We start from the raw sequence: 16,979 nt of genomic DNA, 5'->3' as shown, positions 1-16,979 counted from the left end.
ATTTGAACTGACGACTCGAGAGTTTGGAAGGACTCCCCTACCACATTCATGGAACGCCGAGCACTTGAAAGTCTACTACTCCTGGAGGGAGCAATGTTAGGGTCAGCTCATCTTGTCATAACTTTATTGTTTCAATAAAAGTCACGTCTTTCTACAGAAAACTGTCTAATCCTACACAATCTACAAGGGACCCCCATAAAGGATAAGGTTTTGCAAGAAGGTCGGCCATCTGACGGGACGGTCGACTCATTTTCTGAGTGCGCTACGAGGGACCATTTCTCATGTGCAGAGGCGGAATCCTTCGATAAGTAAATTCTTATAGAATAGGTCGGCTCGTCACTCGTCATATTAACATTCAACAGATCAACAATCACCATTTAACCATCTGAACCCGGTCAAATAAACCTGAGACGGTGGATGGAAGGAGTCTTTGGGACCTAATTGGGAGGTTTATTTGAACTGACAACTCGGTAGGGGCCCTCCCAATTAGGTCCCAAAGACCCTACCCCGGGTTCAGATGTGTTTTGGAACACGTGACGCAAGACTAAATTACCTGGTCGAAAACGCCTTATTTTGGTCTTAGAATTGTAGAAACGGGCGACCTGCTCGTGCAAAGCAGTAACTCGTAGCTTAGCAATGTCTCGCAATTCTTCGAGCAGGTTGAGGCTTGTTGCGACTTAATTGGTATTCTACTTGTCTTGGTAGTTTCGTACCTATGTGGTAGGAAGTCCTCTCTCGACCGGAATGACAGCTTCTGAGCCATAGGAGAGAGAGAAAGGAGTCTCTCCCGTAGTTGACTGAGTCATGGTCCTGTATGCCCAAAGAACAAGCGGAAGCTCGTTGGCCCAGTTGCTCTTAGCTTTCTCTAGCTGTCTTGAGATGATGCTTGATGACTTTATTCACAGCTTCCACTTGTCCGTTGGACTGAGGATGACGAGGCAACGAGTAAGCGTTGACGATGCTGAGCCTTTGGCACATACCCCTAAACTTGTCATTGTCAAACTCTTTCCCCTTATCGGACACAATGACACGTGGGATGCCGAAACAACAGATGATGTTCTTCCAGATGAAGTGCATTATCTTCTGCTCGGTAATCTTTGCCATCGGCTCAGTCTCTGCCCATTTGGTGAAATAATCAACCGCTACGATCACATATTTGGTTTGCCCGTTGCCTTGCGGCAGAGGCCCAACAATGTCGATCCCCCATTGAGCAAATGGTCATGGTCTACTCATGGGGATCAGCTCTTCCGCTGGTTGCCTGGGGACGGATGCGAATCTTTGGCACTTGTCACATTTCTGAATGAAGTCTTTAGAGTCGGCCTGAATCGTCGGCCAAAAGTATCCCTGACAAATGATCTTTTGTGCCAAAGCTCTAACACCAGAATGGTTTTCGCATATTCCTTCATGAATCTCTCTGATTACATACTCGGCCTCATCTGGCCGCAGACACCTCAGATACGATTGGGAAAATCCCTTAATGCATAAGATATCGCCAATGATAATGTATCGTGCTGATCTAATCTTCAGGCGTTGAGCCTTTAACCTGTCCTCAGGAACCTTCTCGTCCTTGAAGAACTCAACTATCGGGTCCATCCAACTCGGAATCACCTGCACGGGTTAGACGACTTCGTAACTGTCAATGCTTAGCCTGCTCAAGAACTCCACCGAGAAGAACCTCGAAATTTTTCCCTCAGTCACCAAGGCAAGTTTAACAAGCGCGTCTGCCCAAGAATTCTCAGCCCTTGATATTTGGCTGATGCAGCACTCTTGGAATTTTCCCATTAGCTTCCGAGCTTTATTCAGGTAGGCTACCATCATAGCTTCCTTTACATCATACTCCGATGATACTTGATTTACGATGAGTTGCGAGTCGCACTTAACACTCAGGGATTAGACTCCCAGGGCGGCTACTAGTCTGAGTCCAATCAGCAGGGCTTCATATTTTACTTCATTGTTGGATGCTCAGAATCCGAGCCTTATCGCATACCGAACTGTTGCTGTGTTGGGAGTGACTAGGATGATTCCTGCTCCTCGTTTTGAGTTTGATGAACCATTCACAAACAACACCCACTTGTCCTCTGCCTCAGTCTCCTCGCCGCTCTGATAGGTAGGGGTAACCGCAAGGTTCCCTGTCAAGCTCACGGGTGAGTCTGTGTTAGGTGCCCCATTATCCTGAGCAGTGAATTCTGCTATAAAGTTGGCCACCGCTTAGCCTTTGATGGCTGTCTTTAGCCGATATTCGATATCGAACTCTCTAAGCTCGACCGTCCACTTGGTTAACCGACTGGACACTTCAGGCTTTTGCAACACTTGCCAGAGAGGTTGATCTATGAGGATGACAATGAGATGTGCCCGGAAGTATGAGCATAGTCACTAAGTAGAAACGATTAGAGTTAAGGCAAGTTTCTCCATATCCGGATATCTTATTTTCGTTGGGATCAACGCCTTGCTGACGTAGTAGACTGGGTATTGCTTTTTCTCAGACTCTTTGACAAGAGCTGAGTTGACGGCCACGGAGGACACGGTTAAAGAGAGGAACAATGGTTCCCCTTTCTCTGGCTTAGATGGCAATGGGGGCGATCCTAAATACTGCTTTAGTTGTTGTAATGCCTGCTTGCACTTGAGGGTCGACTCTGCCTTCTTGTTACCCTTCAATTGCTGAAAAACTGGGAGGTATTTATCTGTGGCTCTAGAGATGAAGCGATTGAGTGCAACCACCTTTCCTGTAAGGCATTGGATTTCCTTTAAATTTCGGGGTGAGCTCATACCTAGGAGAGCCTTTATTTTCTAAGGATTAGCCTTGATTCCCCTTTGACTGACTTGGAAACCGAGGAACTTACCCGAACCTACACTGAACGCGCATTTTACCGGGTTTAGCCTCATCTGATACTTATGAAGTATAGAGAAGGCCTCGGCCAGATTTGATATGTGGTCAGTTGATATGACACTTTTCACTAACATGTCATTAACGTAAACCTCCATGGTCTTGCTGATTTGCTGAGCAAACATCTTATTCACCAGTCGTTCATAGGTAGCCCCTGCATTCTTCAACCCGAACGGCATGACCGGTAACAGTAACGTCCTTTGTCCGTGATGAAGGCTGTTTTCTGTCTATCCGAGGGGTGCATAGCTATCTAGTTATAGCCGGAATATGCATCCATGAATGTTAGGAGCCCGTGCCCGGCTGTGCTATCAACCAATTGGTCGATTCTCGGGAGGGGAAGCTATCCTTGAGGCAAGCCTCGTTGAGGTCAGAGTAATCTCGCAGAGCCGCCATTTCCTGTTGGCTTTTCTGATGAGCACAACGTTGGCTATCTAGTCGGGGTAGTGGACCTCTTCTATGAAACCGATGTCAAGGAGTTTGACGACTTCCTTAGCAATCATCGCGTACCTCTCGGGCTCAAAAGTCCTATTCTGTTTGACTGTGTTATGTTCCAGATCTACATTCAGCTTGTGGACCATGACTTCTGAGGAGATGCTCGGCATGTCCTGGTGGGACCATGCGAAGACATCTTTATGCTGTCGCAGAAAATTCAACATCTGGTTCTGCTACTCGGCACTCAATGACGACCCGAGCTGGACTGCCCTGGTCGAATCGGTGCCATTACGTGGTACTATTAAGAGATCCTCCATAGGAGAACTTTCCGTTGTGATGTTCTCTCTGGGGTCGAGCATATTGACTGTAAATGCTTGCTTTGTCGAGCCCTTTCTAACCGCTATGGAATAGCATCGCCGAACCTCTCACTGGTCGCCTTTGACATAGCCAATTCCCTTTATAGCAGGGAACTTCACCATCAGATGGTACGTGGATACTACCGCCCTCATGGCGTTAAGAGATGGTCGCCCAATGATAACATCATGAGTCGACGGTACATTTACAACCAAGAAGTCTACCAGTAGAGTAACTTGGTTCTGACCTTCTCTTGCCGTGACCGGGAGGGAAATTGCTCCTTTTAAGATAACTTTGTCTCCTGCGAAGCCATGCAACAGTGTCTTTACAGGTCGGAGATGTGACCTGTCAATACCCATCTTATCAAATGCCTCGGAGTATAGAATGTCAGCTGAACTCCCAGTATCGACCAGGATGTGGAATATTCTATGATTGGCAACGTCATTGCGACTACCAAAGTATCATCGTGAGGATGCTGAATCCCACTCGTGTCATCCTCTATAAACATAAAACTGCACGGGCTTACTCGGAGCTCCTTTCTCGGCCTGTCTGCCAAGTGAATGTGATGTTCTAGATCAGTACTCCGAGCATGGGCTTTGCGGGCCTGGTTTGAGTCGCCACATCGGGACGGACCACCGTATATCATATGGATTTCGGTACTGTCGTCCGTAGCCCTGCCTAATTGCTCGTCCTTTTGAGCCTGCTTTTCTCCCTTTATGTATTGACGTAGGTGACCCTTGCGAATGAGGGTCTCGATTTCTTCCTTCTAGTCGACATAATCACTGGTTTTGTGCCCATGATCGTGATGAAAACGGCAGTACTTGTGCTTATCCCATTGGTCTGCCTCTGTCTTCATACAGCTCGGCCAATGCGGCAACCTCTTGTCCCGAATATCTAGTAAGATCTGCTCTGGATACTTGTTGAGGGGGGCATACGAGCTCAATTTGCTCTCGGGCCTCCTGCTCAACCTTCGATCACGGGGAGTGCTGTTGTCTGACCTTCTCTTATTTTCCTGTGGTGCTGCTTCGTCCTTTCGCCTTTTCTCTTTGGACGAATGTTCCGAGCCTTGGTTATTTTTCTGCGAGCTAAAAAACTCTTAAGCATTCGTGTACTTTTGAGTGCGATTTATGAGCTCTTCAAGCGTAATTGGCGAAGAGGAACCTCCCCCTTTTGAGCCCGCTGATTATCGCAGACAAAGCCAGTTTGTCGGAGTAATCGTTGACTTGCAGAGCCTCCTCGTTGAAGTGAGAGAAGTAATATTTTAGTGACTCTCCGTTCTTTTGCTTAAGGGTAAGTGGATGAGTTGACGGTTTGCGGCTCTTCTTTTCCAACAATGAACTGCGTCAGGAATGCTCTATCGAGCTCAATGAATGTGCTGATCGATCTCGGCTTAAGTTGCTGGTACCACTTCTCGCAGCCCATGTGAGGGTTATGGAGAATGCTCTGCACATCATCACCTCTAAGGTCGATTGGATTTGCATCCATGAGCGATAAGACTCCATGTGCTCCATTGGATCTCCGGACCCCGAGAATTGAATAATGGGGGGCATTATGAACCTCGAAGGCATGGCTGCGCCCATGATGTCGTTGGTAAATGGAGGCTCAATCTCCTCCATCATTGCTTCCACTACAATTAGAGTCGGTGCCTGGTGGTTCCGCTGCAAGGTATTGATTTGGTTTCGGAGTTCATCGAGCTGGGCTTCCTATGGATCCTTATTATCCACAACTGTTTCACGAGGAGTTTCAACCTCGGGTGTTTTACCCCTCCTCATCCTTTCTAGCTCATGGCGAATGTCAGCCGGGGCCAACGCCGAGGTCTCGGATACATAAGTTGGGACCCGGGCTTCCGCTTCTCGCATGTAAGTTGGAGCTTGGGCCGACATGCTCCGAGATACTCTCACTCGCGAACTTACGAGGACAGGTCACTCTACTGCAGACGGAGCGGCTTCGCCTTGGTCAAGGGGCGGATATTGACTCGCTGCTTGTTGTCGCTTCATCTGATTGATCTCATCTACCAACACTTGCACTTGATTTTGTAATGCTCGATACTTGCCTCCGCGGCTTCGGGTCTGTTGAGATGGTCCCGTTGGGGCCAACTTAGCATGAAGTATTGACGACGAATGCCGTTGCTCAGCGGGCCCAGGCTTCGCCACTGGTGCTGGAAGTGCTCTCTGTTTTCCCTTAGCCATTTATAACAAAGCTACAAAGACTCTTTCGTCTCACGTATCCCATAGACGACACCAAAAATGTTGATGCAAAAATATGGTTCACCTTTACCGAGCTCTAAGCACTTGCTCCGAGCTCTGTAAGCCTGCACAAGAGAAGGACAAAGGAGACCCTGATTAAAACATGGGACCCTCCGATGCCAAAGTCAGGCTAGGAATTCAGGTCTAAGTAGTGTAGCTAGGTTTCAGGTGAGAGATTTTGCGTACCTGCTCCTATGCATTTGATGACTATTTATATCTTGCGACCGGAGTAGACATGCCCATCTTTCTCGGCACAATCTTAGCCATTAACCACAACTGATGAACGTGCAGATCTCGGCGGGCGTGCAGTTATTCCCAAATCGTGTGTTACTGGGACGTTGCGCTGGCCGTGTCTCCATTTAGACTGACCTAACGATTATCGTGCCCATGTTCTTTTAGTTAACCTTGGCAGACAACACCGACACCATATCTCGGAATTGAGTCCAAGCTGACTTCAAGCGGACGGAATGAGGTCGAGTTGAGTATAATCCTGTCAGGTCTTACTACTCGGGGTTTCTCCCAGGCAAGACGTACTCCAGATTTTCCCATAACAATATCCATTTATTTACCAGTCATTTTAATGGCATTTACCCAAAAATGAGGCAGATCCAAGATCAGGTGGACCACACCATAGTGATAGAATGCCCACCATTGAAAAACTTAATGGGGCCGCAAAGGTTTTTGTTCAAGTTAATATTTGTGTGACCTAATCAACAGGTTGGATGGCAGATAAACATTAGCGTCGGCGCGGTGTGTGGTCCACCCGAGAATTGTATCTGCCTTATTTTTGGGCTCATGCCCTAAAATAAGCTGAACAAATGGATGAACGGCATGGATTCGTCACGGGGTCACGGCACCGACCAGTACCGAGACATCAGTACAGGAGGGTCACTACTTCCCAGGGAATTGAGCCCGCGCCAAACGCTCATCGGATTTCAGCCAAAGAGCGGCTTTTGAAAAACCCTAGACCTTCGTCTCAGATCAACTCCTGGATTTCCACCATTGCTCTCTCTCCGTTTCTCGCAACTAGGGTTTCCGCCTGAGGTACGTTTACTCCTCCCTTTCCATTTATATTTCAATCGGTGTATATTGCTGTCTGCTCACGTATCCTTTTTAGCTAGAATTACAAAGAAACTTCCCATTCGAACCAAGTACTGAAAACCTCTCTCTCTCTCTCTCTCTCTCTCTCTCTCTCTCTCTCTCTCTCTATTTTTCTGGAAACAGATCGAATGCGGATTTAACTACCGGCGTGTCGATACCGAGTAATGGCTTCTTTGTTCAAGGTAAATCCTTCGCTGTAGCTTTTGATTTCTTGAAAGTTGTATATTTATTTAAGATCACAATTTAGGCCGTGTTTGGATGCAGAAGTGAATGGAATTGCGAACCTTTAGCTTAGTTATGGTTTGACGGAAACATACTGCCTCAGCACGCCCTAATTATTCTACATTCACTTGTTTACACGTACGTGAAAGCAGGTGCACTTTCCAAAATGTATAACACGTGCAAGATCGGGGCCGTATGTTGGGAGGGTCTCATTCTGTATGTGTCCTGGCACGGAAGTCCGACTAGTCTGCTCATCAGGTGGGGCTATGTGAATGCAGGTGCGAATGAGATGGGTGGTTTGAAATAGTTGATGAACAGTTGAGATTCAATGTACATATCTGGTCCACTTGAAAAGCAGATTAGCCTAGCTTCTAGGTTAGGTTCATACATAGCAGGGCCTGCCTTGACGAACGGATTCAATTCCATTCATGTGTTCCATGTAGGTGTGTATGTGGTCGTGTGTACATTTAATCAGCAATATCACCTTGAACTGTGTTTTAACTGGCCAGACAGCAAAGGTAGAATCCTCGTTGTCATTTAAGCCTTATCCCAACTACTTGGGGTCGTTTGAACACGTGAATTTTGAATTTGCATCACTCTAATACTTTCTGTTCATTTTCTTTTGTGAATCTGACTTACATGAAGGTCTTAAGACCAGTGTTTTAAAACCCTGGACAGGACAGCTGGACTGCCACCAAAATGGGGCAATCCCATGAAATCCATAGCAACATATAGCTTGGTTAAGATTGTATGATTGAGGCAATACTAGGAAATCAATAGCAATCCAGAAGGCTGGGGGTCATGGATAGTTCATTTTGGTGATTGGACCTATTTCCATGAACAGTCTTCGGCACCAATTTTTTTGTGCCACCTATACATGGAACTATGAGAAAAGTTGTCCAAAAAGGATGGGATGGCCACCTATATATGAAACTGAGAGAAAAGTTGTCCAAAAAGATCAAAGAAAAATAAATGAGGGGCGATTTTTTACCCAAACACATGATCCATATGCCTTGAGGCTGAGGTTTAAGTCTTGCCTATGCTCGGTTTGTACTTCATGCTATTAAGCATCAAGAACAACCTTGAGGTATTACAACTCTAGGACTGAGACACCCACCTTAAAAAACTATGGTTATAGGCAACGTATGCAAAATCAGTTATATAACCGAACGTGGGCACTGTTACACGTTGCGGGGCCATAATGGCCGTTATGAAAAAAATGGCCTATAATGGGCCGTTATGGCCGATATTGATTTTTTTTATTTTTTTTAATTCTTTCCAAAAAATGAAAAAAGAAAAAAGAGGCCATTACGGCCAGTCGTATCGAGATGCTAACGGCAGTGGCCGTAGAATACCTTGGTGATAGGTGACATCTCATTCTTTCTTTTAGCCTCCAATTTATATACATTATTCCAAATTGGATCTCATTGTGTTCACATTTGAGATATTTAAGTTAAGCTGCCCTTTGAACCTTCTAATAATATTTTCTATTATATGCAATCTAATATTTTTCTTTATTTTTCATTTGATGTTTGAGTATACTGTCGGTGGCCACAAAGACTATTGTCCAACTAGTTATGCTAATCGCACTTGTTTCTGCTCCCATTCCCTGTGTTTAGATCTAATGTTTGCTTTCTTTGGTAACTTAACTTGCTTCAATATTAGGATCCAAACAAGCTTTCAGCATATCGGGATAGAAGATTTCCTGGAACACAGGAAGAATTTGAACATGCACTCCTAGCCTCAACAACTGTTTATATTGGGAATATGTCCTTCTACACGACTGAAGAGCAAGTTTATGAGCTATTCTCTCGAGCTGGAGAGATTAAGAAGATTATTATGGGTTTGGATAAGAATACTAAAACTCCATGTGGCTTTTGTTTTGTCATGTAAGGTTCTTACCTGCTTTGTACACTTTTGCACACGTGCAAATTTTGTAATAGTTTAAAGATGCTAATTGATTGTATTTCACTTGGAGAGTAGATATAGCGTCGTTCACAATCAAACATTTTGTTGGCAGTATTTATCCCTATATGTGTGTCTTTGTTTTCTCACAGTCCTGTATGCATACTTGTTGTTGGAGAGTGCTCTAAAATATGCTTGCTTGTTGCTGAAGTACATTTGGGATTTGTTAACAATGTGGGTACGCGGTACGCCAGGATTGGACATGTGGCCTTTCAATGCTACAATTGATATTTTATTCCTTTGGACCCAAGTCCTTTCAATGATGCAATGATATCTTATTCGGTTAACGCATGTTGGTCTTCAACCATAGCCATTATAGTTATGTACACCATTTGCAAATTTATCTCGTTATGCAAAAAAAAGTAACATGTAAGGCATAAATTTTCTTTTTCTTTTGATAGAGGTGGAGGAATGATGATAATATATATCAACCATACTCCAAACATAGGCAAGCTGGCATTGTTATTTCACCTTTAGTTGAGACCTGCAAGGAGAGAACCTATCACGACCCAAATTTCAGGTACTTGGTGTATACTTCGGACCCGAGATCCACATCATGATTTGTGCACTAAGTGTACTTAAATTATTTGATATGCTTACACAAAATTTGCCTAGCTAGGAGTAATACCATAGATCTAAATTTCATTTATATTTGGCCACATCTCATGAATAAGAAATTAACCATCAGTTATTAACATAGCTAAGGACCATTCCATTCGGGGTTTTATGCAATAAAATAAATCTTGTCTAACAAACTTGAAAGAAAGAAATAATATTCCAAGAACATCAAATGGAATTAAAATGATAAGCATGACTGGTCTAGGGCAACATCTTCTTCCTCTGTGTCAAGTAGGGCTATGTGTCCCTTGGGTCCTTTTCTAGCTCGACCACGTACTCATGTTCTTGACCATTTGGCTTATCCTCAATCATATATGTACAGTTTTATATCAATACAGGGTAAGCTGGCTAGGCCTAGTGAGAAGTCCCGACATGGTTCTTCACATCAAATCAGAATATAATAATAACAATTATATAAAATATAAATTCAGAAAGAAAATACAAATGCTAAGCAATGCGTGAATGCATGAATGCATCAAGTGAGAATCCGTCCGCTTGCTTGAGTTGGGAACCCATCAACCCGCATCTACCCCTTGCATACTTCTACCATTTGCTAGGCATTGGCAAGGCCTGCTTCTACTCCTTGAGTAAGCTTCTACTAGTATAGTGGGCTTTTGATAACAATTCTACTAGGTATACCATCCAAGGAGGTCCCTCAGGAATTCAGCACGTATCGTGCATGCAAATGATGGATGCACAAGCCACAAGCATATTAAGTAGTCGTAGATGATATATCATATGATCATTCCCATTCTCATATTTGAATCATTGTAGTTTTCATGCTAACTGATAACATCATCACAACCGTAAATTTATAGTTATATCAATTCCGCAAATCAGATCACTAGTTGCAATTATATAGAAAATTAGATCATAAGTTTACCAACATAGTACATCAGATCATTGGTTATGCTCGCATATTGAATAAATTACATAATTAATGTAGTAAGAGATCATAATAACAATGTCAAAACATACACACAACATATCATCAATGAATCTATTTTAACTTAATGAAGGGGAAATACATCGGGATCACTCACAATTATGACAATTATTGTTGTACTACATTTGGACCACGACCTTGCAATTTTTCTTTCTTTCTTCTTCTTCTTCTTCTTCTTCTTTTTTAAGTGGTTGCTGTCATCAATTTTAAATGGGTCAGGTGGTTGGTTTGTCTGCTGTTTTATGATATCCCGATCAGAAGTATTACTGTCTCATGGTGACCAGATTATATCTAATCATGTGCAGCAATTTACTTGCCTTCAAAATATTGTTTTTATTGTTCTCCTATTGTTGTCTGACCATTGTATGATGGTGTTTTTATCAGATATTATTCTAGAGGGGATGCTGAGGATTCAGTAAAATACATAAGTGGGACTATTCTTGATGATCGCCCAATTCGTGTTGATTTTGACTGGGGGTTCCAAGAAGGAAGGCAGTGGGGACGGGGTCGAAGTGGTGGACAGGTTAAACTGCTGTTGCATTGGCAGCTATTTCTTTTCTTTTTCATACCCTGTTGGTTTTATCATGTTACATTCTGCTTATTCTGATGTTATTTTTCTCCTGTGGTATAGGTGCGGGATGAGTATCGCACTGACTATGATCCTGATATCCTTTGCAAACATGCAATCAATTCTTCCAGAATTTCTTTACTAGTTCACATTTTGGCTCTCTCTTGTTTTGGTCTCATAGTTCTCGGCTGGTTTTGCTTTGGCTCTAAGAAGAGGGTTGGCACCTTGGTGATATAGTGGCATGTTAAAACTTGGTTTTGGCAGTTGGAGTTGTGCATGGACTTATATACATGCACGCACACGTCTTGGGGGACAACTGGATAAATTAATGGCACCGTTCAATGGTTGAATACCATACCTGTTAAAGTAATTGAGATATTAGAAATTATATCCATGCATCTGGAAAGTTTTCAATGGTGTCAGTTTTCAAAGAGTCTTCATGTCGGAACAACTTGGTAGTCGTAAATGGTCCCGGATTAATTCATCCTATTGGCCTGTAATAGTAGTAAGTCATTGATGGTGGATGTTTCAAGTTTGCTAGACATCGATAACTAGTGCTACTGTTTGGCATTTCAAATAGTTTAACTGTTTCTTTCTCATGGCATCCCATCTTTTCCATATTCATTTTAAACTATGGGATCAAGAGATGCTCTTTTTGCTTGTACAAGTAAATAACCATGGCACTCCATAGTTAATCAATGGAGTTTTTTCCAAGATATGCTCCATACGTTTAATCTTAGAACATTTATGTTACTCTCTCTGCACTCATTGTTAGGTTTAGAAGTTGGTTGCACTTCTGCTACCCTCAGTAAATGATATCAGCCTGTGAAATGTTGGATTGATCCATGTAATTGGTGGGCTACCACTTGGAAGATCCACAAACAAAAATCATACTATTCAATCCATGACGTCCTTGGATAGTCAAAGTGTCTGGAACAACTGTCCAAAGAACAACAACAAAAAAGGAAAAAAAGAAAAGAAAAGAGTCTGTAGATAGAATGGTTAGAAACACCCTATTGGTATGATTTTCGGCCATTGACCCATTGATGTCACTTATCAGTTGGTTGGCCCAGATTTAAATCAACATGCTGTGCCAGTCTTAATAGGTTACAGGGACAAAATACCATTTGCTAAATACACCCACCCCTCCCTCTCACTCCCTCCCTCCCTCCCTCCATGTGTGTGTGCATGTGTAATTTTTTTCAAGTATGGAGGGGTTCTTGAGATTTCCATGTAGGAACTAAGTTAATGCGTCATTCCTTTAGTTCCCTGAAGACTGCCTAATATTCAGAGTGCAATCTGTCACCGTTTATCTTCTTAACAAATTACACGCAGAGGTGGTTATGGGAAATTGGTGCAGAGAGAACTGGAAGCACAACGGCAGTTAGTGGATTATGGTGCAGGATCTTTGGATTCTTTCCAGGCAATTATTCCATCCAATTGTAAGTTCTGGAAGCAAATCTTTTGTACATCCCCAATTCTTAATCAACATATTGCTAGAGACTTATTTGAAACTAATGGTGGAGGTTGTCATTGAGGGTGCTGTTGAATGCACTATTGAGTTTAATTTAAATAATTAGTCTAATAAATTGGAAATAGCCAAATTTTAATTTTTTCAGCATTCATATTTCATTTTGACGGATGGGCTACAAATTTTATTTATGTTGCTTTCAAGCTGGACTTGAGAGGAGTGTAAACATAATCTCAGGGCTGCTTCCTCAGTCTAGTAAAGTGGAAATAACCAGATTTTTAAGTATTTTAGCATTCATATTTCACATTGACGAATGGCCTCCAGATTCTATTTATTTTGTTTTCAAGTTGTAAGGAATGTAACTACGGCCTCGGGGCATCATTATGAGTACATGAAACATCATTAGTTTCTGTCATTTCCTCTTATTGGGCTGAATTTTCTCAATCCAATTTACTTGTGCATCCAAATGCGATCTGAATTATCATTGACAATTTGGAAGCAGGTTATCTTATTGCTTTTGTATTGCTGTGGCAGAATGGATCTACTTTCATCTGTCATGCTTTCTTTCATTAGTTTTGCAAGTTAACGGAAATTTAACTCTAATCAATGTCTATACTATATGTTAAGTGCCATGTGTTGAAAATAATTGGGAATAGTCTCAATGAATGCCTGCATGGCTTGATAATATCAACCCATCATCTAATCTTTGGATAAAGACATTATGAAGCAATACATTACTGTCACCATTTACAATATGAAATCTCAAAAGCTCTATAATTAATAATTTCTATCCTTCAAAAAAAAATCTGTGTTTTTTTCTTTTTCGTCAATCATCATATGCTCAAAAGACTCAGGAGTACCAAATCTTATGTTTAAGACTTGCATATCACACCTCTATCTCCTTGTTGGTACTTGTTCATGGGAGATTTTTTGTGCGCTTCTGTTCAGTTTCTTTATAGGTGTTTTTTTTTTTTTGGTTTTTGTTTTTTTTTGTTTTTTTTAATGTTTTTATTTGCTTGATTATATGGTAGAATCCACTGTAATGTAATAAAAGACGGGATTTTCGGACCAAAGGGTGCTTTCGTGCCCTCTCCACAACTTTTTCCAATTTTCAACTTCCTTTTTTTTTTTTTTCCATTTTAGTACCCTCAATCTCTTCCAGGTTTCTCTAGGAAAAAAAAACCCTTGGAGTTTGGGTAATCCAATGGATTACTCAAAGAATGGTATTCTAACCATGGCCACACATGTCAACCCAATACATGTCTAAGACCAGTGCCCACCTGATGTCCAATATTGGTTGATTCTTGGGCCAATCCATATTAGGTACACATGTTAAATAATTAGGATCTTAACAAACTTTCTACAATTGATTGCACATGTTGTGCGCTCGTGCATTGTGCAGTTTCCTGCTGTTTCATTGATTGTAATTTGGCACTTCTTTTTGTTTCCTTCATTTCTTCTTCTTTTGCCAAGTTTTAAATACAATAACCTTTGTGGCTAATTCATTAACATATGCTTGGGGCCCATTTCGGTTCTAAAAATAAACATCCATGTCACCCATTTTAACACCAGTGATTTCTGCAGATGGTAGACAAGGCGGAGCCCATGGACATGGTGGATCTCATAGACAGGGCAGAGGTATGTGTTTAGTGAGGTTTTCATATCCCCTTCCAGACAACTGTTTTTTTTTTTTTTTTTTCCCCCTTCTTTTAAATAGATATCTTGATGAGTGCTGGTGATGGAAATTGAGTTATTCATGCCATTTTTATGTACAAATGCTTTATATTTAAGCTAATGATGTTAAATGAGTTCATTTCTCAGAATGCCTCTTGCCTTGTACATGTTTGTGTCGGCTTTGGGTCCTTACCTAGAGCTGTACATGAGCCAAGCTAGCTCGAAAAGCTCGCTCGGCTTGCCTTGATCTAGCTCGGCTTGACTCAACTTTAACGATGACTCAAGGTGAGCCAAGTTTCATATGACCCAGCTCGTTTTGAAGACAAGCCAAGGTCGAGCATTGTGGAGCTTGACGCGAACTCAGCTTGGATCGAAGCTCGAGCTTGGTTCGACTCAAATATATTATATATGTAATATTTAAAAATAATAAAACTTAAAACTTAAAACCCTACTCTACCTGTTCGTCCCTTTCTTACCCTTTTTCCCTTCCTTACTCATCCGGCTGCCCCTGAGCTCCTCCCTCTCTCCTCATCCGGCTGCGCCTGAGCTCCTCCCTCTCTCTAACGCCCAAGCTCCATAGTCAATCTCTCTCTCTCTCTCTCTCTCTCTCTCTCTCTCTCTCTCTCTCAGCACCCACAACAAGGTTCCTCTATCTAATAATATATATAATTGAATATTTGATTTGGGGGTTGGATCGGTTGTAGGTGTTGGGTTAGTTGGGTGGGTGCTGGCCATTGGGTTGGGTTGAGGTGGGTGGGTGCTGGTAGATGGGTTGGGTTGGGTGTTGGTTGAGGTGGGAGTAGGCTCGACTCGACTCGAGGTAAGCTCGCCTCAACTCAATTCACTAGCTCGCCTCGAAAGGTTTGACAAACAAGCCAAGCTCCAATGGTAAGCTCAAGGGTGAGCTTGAGGAGAGCACGGATGAGTCAAGCCAACCTTGACCCACCTCAACTCGACTCGGCTCAATGTACGGCCCTATCCTTACCCATGCCTTGGTGGTAGACTCACAATAGTTTCAACGAGGTCATGGGTTCGAGTACCCATTGTGGTGTGAGTGCGTGAGTGTGGGGTGTGAGTGCGTGTAAAAAGAAAATAAGCTAATGATGTTAAATTGTTCTTCTTGATACAATGCTTCGTTTTTTTTTTTTTTTTTCCCCTTCTGAGGAGATTATTTTGGTTTGTATGATTTGTGTTTTAACTACCAAACAGATTACCATCGCAAGCGGCACCGTGATGATGACCGATATGCTTCTGAGATGTCAAAGAGAAGCTCTGACCATGAATATAGGAGAACATCTGACCCAGAATCCAGACCGGTAAACCGTTGTTTGGTTGAAGCAGTGTATGTTTATAATTTGTAGATGTGATAACTTGAATGCCCTTTGTTTTTTCGCTGCAGGAGAAGAATCCACGTTTCCGTGAGAGCGGTGACTCTGATGACGACGACGATGGTGATTATCGAAGGCGGCGGCGTTAACCAACTCCCCATTGTTTGTTGTGCTTTTTTACTGTTCACACTATCTATAGATATGCTCTTGAATATTTAGTGGTCTTTTTTGCACAAGATTGGAATAGGAAGATGCAATGTGATCTGATAAACATTGGTTACTCCGTAATTTCGAACGTAAATGTTCGTGGGATCAGACAGTCTTCTGTCGATGAATGGTTGAATTGAAAAGAGTACAGTAAAGGCCACATGGCAGGGGAAGACGTGGATCTGAACTGTCCACCTAGCAGGCTCTTCCTTGGATGGACATGGTTGTAAAATGAGAGGCCTGAAAATCCTAGATAACACTTTCCCTTGCTATTTGCCACAACCATTGACTTGCTCTTTTGTCCATCCATTTAAAACCACCAGTTCGACGCGTGGGATTGCCTATTTGTGTTACCTTATAATCTCATTAGGACGATAGTTGATAGCGTGTGGCCTACAAACTGAACAATTATGAAGTGTGACACAGCACAGCTCATTCAACTGGAAAGTCCCCAGACTCTGGATATGTTTTGGCCATCATGTCCATGCCTTTTTCACTAAATGAGGGCCTCCTTCGATGTACACAATGTGTACAGCAGCCCTTTTGCGCACAATAGACTATCCTTGCTTTAAAGGTCAGCATATACAAGAATATAATGTTTCATGAACATAGGATCACACATGCCAAATGTTTCGCATGTGTGCCTCTCCATGTCGAAACACCTATGTGTGCCAGCATCCATCTTCAAGAACCTCACATGCACCATGTGTCAAGCAATCTGCAATTCGTCATAATGTTATATGAGTTAAGATCTCTGCATGTTCCTCCACTCCATATCTCAAATACTTGACAAACGGCAACAGTATTGTATGACCTGAATAGCATGTGCAGGAGCGTGTATTGTCCACGATTTTGCATGCATCCAAACAGCCTCTCAGAGCCAATAGTATTCTGACACATCAGTCCAAACCAGACGTTGCCTAGGGTAGCCTTTGAGATCAACTATAGGGCCTAAGGTCAAGC

General features: G+C 42.6%; 1 protein-coding gene across 2 annotated transcripts; it reads left to right on the top strand.

Moving 5' to 3' along the window:
- Positions 1–6,809: 6,809 nt before the first annotated feature.
- Positions 6,810–16,140, top strand: LOC131241138 (nuclear cap-binding protein subunit 2). 2 transcript variants are annotated; one of them, XM_058239816.1, is made up of 9 exons: positions 6,810–6,960; positions 7,141–7,199; positions 8,905–9,128; positions 11,153–11,291; positions 11,400–11,433; positions 12,668–12,778; positions 14,392–14,445; positions 15,691–15,797; positions 15,881–16,140. In XM_058239816.1, exons 2-9 carry the CDS (start codon positions 7,182–7,184, stop codon positions 15,956–15,958), a joined length of 765 nt encoding a protein of 254 aa, XP_058095799.1. In that variant the 5' UTR covers positions 6,810–6,960; positions 7,141–7,181; the 3' UTR covers positions 15,959–16,140. The 2 variants fall into 2 exon arrangements, with proteins under 2 accessions (XP_058095799.1, XP_058095800.1); XM_058239817.1 differs by lacking the exons at positions 6,810–6,960; positions 7,141–7,199 and adding an exon at positions 7,497–7,517.
- Positions 16,141–16,979: the final 839 nt, after the last annotated feature.

The sequence above is a fragment of the Magnolia sinica genome, chromosome 3 (assembly GCF_029962835.1).
Source record: "Magnolia sinica isolate HGM2019 chromosome 3, MsV1, whole genome shotgun sequence".
NCBI classification, from domain to species: Eukaryota; Viridiplantae; Streptophyta; class Magnoliopsida; order Magnoliales; family Magnoliaceae; genus Magnolia; species Magnolia sinica.
The sequence above is the reverse complement of the archived record's forward strand: the minus strand, read 5'-3'. Positions and strand labels throughout refer to the sequence as shown.

What these genes read in the sequence shown, in the direction of transcription:
- LOC131241138 (XM_058239816.1), top strand. An exon ending in TGTGGCTTTTGTTTTGTCAT is followed by an intron (nt 9,129 to 11,152) that starts GTAAGGTTCTTA and finishes TGTTTTTATCAG; the next exon opens with ATATTATTCTAGAGGGGATG. An exon ending in ATCTCATAGACAGGGCAGAG is followed by an intron (nt 14,446 to 15,690) that starts GTATGTGTTTAG and finishes ACTACCAAACAG; the next exon opens with ATTACCATCGCAAGCGGCAC.